We start from the raw sequence: 2,899 nt of genomic DNA, 5'->3' as shown, positions 1-2,899 counted from the left end.
GAATAGGGGATGTTCTCACTGTTAACGGAGCCGTGCTCAGAATATGGCGTGAGAATCGTGGGACTGTTGTCATTTTCATCCAGGATTAAAACGTTAACAGTCACGTTGCTGCTGAGTGGAGGAACACCAGAATCTGTGGCCTGAACTTCAAACTGGAACGTTTTTAACTCCTCATAGTTAAAAGACTGCAGACTGATTATATCTCCAGTCTTAGAGTTTACATTTACCATTGTCGAGATTGGCAAGGAGTTACTTTTACTCTCAACAATGGAATAGGTTACCTGTCCATTTTGATCAATATCTACATCCAGTGCAGATACTCGTTGCAGAGTAGCTCCCAGTGGACTGTTTTCTTTTAAATATACATTGAACACAGTGTCTGAAAACTTGGGGGGGTTGTCATTAACATCTGAAACATAAACATTAAAATCCTTCGTACTTGTGAGAGCTGGGATTCCATCGTCTTTAGCTGTGATAGTGATATTATATTGAGAATGACTCTCTCTGTCTAGCTGACCATCTACTACCAAGGAGTAGTAATTTTTATAATTCGTTTGTAACTTAAAGGGACTTTCACTTTTAATATCACAGTGGACTATTCCGTTTTTACCCCCATCTCTGTCCACAACTGACACAAGTGCAATAGCAGTACCTATTTTTGCATCCTCTTTTACAGTGTTACTGAGGGTGGTTACAGAAATTTCAGGGCTATTGTCATTTAAATCCACTACTTCTATTAATACTTTGCACTGTGCTGTCATTTGAGGAGAGCCTTTATCAGAAGCTTGCACGCGGATTTCAAAAGCCGGGTGCTCTTCAAAGTCAATCTTCCCCTTGACTGTCAATAATCCCGTGTGCTCATCAATTTGAAATATATTGAGAACATGGTCTTGGTCCTTGCTGCTTAGTGAATATGAAATTTCCCCGTTTGGCCCTTCATCACTGTCCGTCGCCGTCACAGTTATCACTGATGTGCCTGGCGGCGTGTTTTCAGTGACACTTGTTTTATACAGTGGTTTGGTAAATATTGGGACGTTATCATTATTGTCTAAGATATTGATTATTAACTGTGAGGTTCCGGATTTCGGTGGTGTTCCGCCGTCTACAGCAGTCAGCGTGAGTCTTATTACTGGTTGTTTTTCTCGGTCTAAAGGTTTCTGGAGGACTAGTTCAGCAGATACGCTCTCTCCTTTATTCACTGCTAATGAAAAGTGTTCATTTGCACTTAATTTGTATATACTGATGCCATTTTTCCCCACATCGGCATCAAAGGCTGACAATACAAGAAATTTAGTCCCGGGTAATGTGATTTCTGCTATTTCAATACTTTGCGAGTCAGTACTGAAAGCTGGATAATTATCATTAACATCTAGAATATTTATTTCTAAGCGATATAGCTTGAGTGGGGCATTTATCACAGCCTCCACGCTCTGTGTGCATTTCGTGGCCTTTCCACAGAGCTCCTCTCTGTCTATCCTATCACTGACAAAGAGAACGCCCGTCTTTAGATTTACCTCGAAATATTTTCTCTTTGATCCGCTAACGATCTGAAACATGCGAGGCTCCAGCTCATGGACATCTAGGTTTAGATCCTTGGCTATGTTTCCTACAGAAGTCCCTCGATTCACCTCTTCTGATATCGAGTACGAGAGCTGCCCGGACGCCGTTTCCGAATAAAAATCCAGCAGGACAAAAAACAAGTATATCACCGCAGGACTTTTGTTAATTGAAGCCATAATCCAAAAAGGGCATGAAACCAACTTTAAACGGGTCCCGTTTATGTCAAATATTGACAGGAAATGTTATCGATTTTCTTCTGTTTCATCCTCAGCGCAGATCATGCTCGAGCCTTTTCTCCGTGCTTCTGTGTTTCTTTGTGTCACAGCCCAACAAGACATCATTATGTTATCAATCTGGGAGGGGCCTCGGGACATGTCTCTGATTTATGGTCTACACCGCCCTCTTATGGCTCTATACACCAATTACAACAGAAACCAAGGGAAAATAAAATAAATGTCATCAGTCCAGTTTTACAGAACCAGAAAACATCTGGTTGATTTGTTAGGAAAATAAAACACTCTTTATATTGTTAGTGTGTAACACTGTCTTATTTATTTGTTTTAATTTTAGAATATATTTGTTTGTTTTTCGCTTGTTTCAGCCTTTAACTGAAATATACCACCTAAGGCGTGAAACCCATTGCGGTGTGTCAAAAACGGCGTATTCACAAAATGTCGCTATCTTTTAGGTATATGCTAAGGGTATATTGAAATAAATTGTAAGGACACAAGCAAAATCTGAGTTATTACAACATCGAGTGAAATGACTGTTAAAGAGCAACAAGGCAACGATGAACGAAAAAATAAACGCAAACAAGAAGGAAACGAACCCTAAAACAATATATATGAAACAATCTGAAAGGAAAATCAAATAAATATTCTCACATGCAGTGATTATATTAATTTTAAACAAAACCACCAAAAGCTCCTTATCCGCATACTGGCTTCTCTTCTGCGGCATTTAAACAGCGAGTTTAAATGGAAAAGACTAGCTTAAAGCTGCGGACAGTTGTAAAGGTTAATCTTTGAAAGCAGGATAAATTAACCGCATGTAGACAAGTTCAATGACGCGCTTCCTTTGTGTAAAATTGTAAGCTGTTATAAACACTGTGTTCTTACCTTTTCTTTGTTAGGTAAAGTCTGAGTACTGGTAAAAGTGTCTCCTCCGTTAATACTGATGAGTTCGCCATCTACAGGTGGAAACGGGGCGGGGAAAACTACTATGTCACTCTTGAGCGTGTCTGAGCTGAAACATACGTCATACTGCTGAGTAGCTTTAGAGTAAGACCAGCTCCCGTCAGGGTGGGTGGTGATCATGGGGGCGCTGTACCTGCTGAAAG

The 2,899-nt window shown here is 40.2% G+C and overlaps 1 protein-coding gene across 1 annotated transcript; it reads right to left on the bottom strand.

Moving 5' to 3' along the window:
• Nucleotides 1-5: 5 nt before the first annotated feature.
• On the bottom strand, nucleotides 6-2,892 carry LOC102294375 (protocadherin alpha-3; the record flags this gene model as incomplete). The annotated part of the gene is made up of 1 exon (XM_005953514.2): nucleotides 6-2,892. A coding segment is annotated over exon 1 (1,731 nt), but the record flags the coding sequence as incomplete, so codon positions are not given.
• Nucleotides 2,893-2,899: the final 7 nt, after the last annotated feature.

Source organism: Haplochromis burtoni, unplaced genomic scaffold, assembly GCF_018398535.1.
Source record: "Haplochromis burtoni strain Fernald_Lab_line unplaced genomic scaffold, NCSU_Asbu1 Contig_4929, whole genome shotgun sequence".
NCBI classification, from domain to species: domain Eukaryota; kingdom Metazoa; phylum Chordata; class Actinopteri; order Cichliformes; family Cichlidae; genus Haplochromis; species Haplochromis burtoni.
This window is presented reverse-complemented; position numbering and strand designations above follow the sequence as displayed.